Raw genomic sequence first — 1,692 nt, 5'->3', positions numbered from 1 at the left:
GAGAGGAAAACAAGAAGAAAAGGGACAAGAAGAGAGGGACACAACCTAGAACAGATAATGGATGTCTATTCTATTAACATTTCTATATCTGTAGAATGGGTCTGTTTTATATATTGTCTTCTCCATTCAGAGGGCCCCCTGCCTGTCTTTGCCTAGGGCCCCAAATTTCCTAAAGCCGCGCCTGGGCCCATGTATGTACACACACTGGAATTCTCGCCTTATATCGACGTGTTTTTGGTGATATATCAGGATTTTCGCCTGCCTAATGTAATATCGAACTTTCAGATCTTAGTATCAACTTAAATTATTATTTTTTTTATCTAAAACAATGAGGGAAAATGTACCACCACTATGGTAGATCTTGCTGTGGAGGCCTTTTGCTGTGTGCAGCAGCACCGTTACTGTAGTCAACATGGATTCTAATGAACATTTACATCATTTTATTTTTCATTCTTTTCATTTTGATAGCTGGGAAAACTATTGCAATATATAGTGATATTTCAATATTGTGATACTATCGTGACCCAAGTATCGTTACACCCCTAGTTCCTACTCTGTGGTTGACTGGCTCCAAGAATTTAATTTAATTTTAAAATATATTATCGATACCAAAGATAAATTAAATGTTGTAGCTTTTGTTATAGGGGTTTCCTGAATGGTTTGGAAGTACGGTCTATTCCCATCCTTCAGCCGGGTTTCAGTGAAACATTATGCTGTATTTGATATCATGACTGCTACCTTGTTAGGGCTTAAGGTTGATCCAACATGTTTGCTAACTTCAATTTGCCGTAATTGTTGATGGAAGTGATAACTTAAATATCCTCCCTCTCTATCAGCGTCCTGCCAGCCTCCTCTTCAGCTCATCTGAGATTCAGGGATGTAGTTAAAATATTTTGACAGCTTTTTATCAGCCTCTCCCAGTTGTTAAAAAAACAACAACAACCTTGCTATTGTTTTGCATTGGCATCATAAAAAATATTTCAAACACCAGTGGATAAAATACATTTTATTCACAAAAAAAAAGTTCCTACAGAAATAATACATTTGGTATTCACTTGGTTTTATATCAAATAAGTGTGATGGTGTTTTCTTTCTGCCATATTGAATGACATCAGTCCTCTCTCGTCTCATCTGCAGGTGCCACTCTTCATCCCTGTGGTGTTTTGTCTGACATGTTTCTTCATGGTCTTCCTCTCACTGTACTCCGACCCTTTCAACACTGGAATTGGATTCGTCATGTCCCTCACTGGCATCCCTGCTTACTACATTTTTATCTACTTCAGCAGACCAAAGTGGCTTCAAAAAGCTTTAGGTAAATTTTTTGTAAAATAATTTTCTATTTATTTCTGTCTTTTCTTTTTGCACCAAAATCATATCCATATCATTAAGCTTCAATCAACGTCTTTGAAGGAAGGTATCAATGATACTCTTACTAATATTGCCTATAAACTTAGATTATTATCTCTACAGTTTGAGGTTTTATTCCACTACAATTTACAAAGCCCAAGGAAGGATTACATTTCAATTTTAGAACGTGTGATTTCAGTGCCTTTATAAAGTCTCTCCAAGCACTTTTCATTGTCCACAGCCTGGTACAATTTGTTGAAGGAGATCTACTAAATATCTGCTTAAATATGCTGATGAAGGTTCTCAGTCATCCAGGTCATAGTCATTCCGTAAAAATTCAAAAAA

General features: G+C 36.4%; 1 protein-coding gene across 1 annotated transcript in view; it reads left to right on the top strand.

Annotated features, from left to right (window-relative positions):
- slc7a11 (solute carrier family 7 (anionic amino acid transporter light chain, xc- system), member 11) overlaps positions 1 to 1,692 on the top strand; it is a 47,534-nt gene that overhangs the window by 42,072 nt on the left and 3,770 nt on the right. Inside the window, exon 11 of the mRNA XM_015386365.1 lies at positions 1,138 to 1,312. Coding sequence (XP_015241851.1) covers positions 1,138 to 1,312 — 175 coding nt within the window. The remainder of the gene's footprint in view (positions 1 to 1,137; positions 1,313 to 1,692) is intronic.

The sequence above is a fragment of the Cyprinodon variegatus genome, unplaced genomic scaffold, assembly GCF_000732505.1.
Source record: "Cyprinodon variegatus isolate N-32 unplaced genomic scaffold, C_variegatus-1.0 Scaffold366, whole genome shotgun sequence".
Taxonomy (NCBI): Eukaryota; Metazoa; Chordata; class Actinopteri; order Cyprinodontiformes; family Cyprinodontidae; genus Cyprinodon; species Cyprinodon variegatus.
This window is presented reverse-complemented; position numbering and strand designations above follow the sequence as displayed.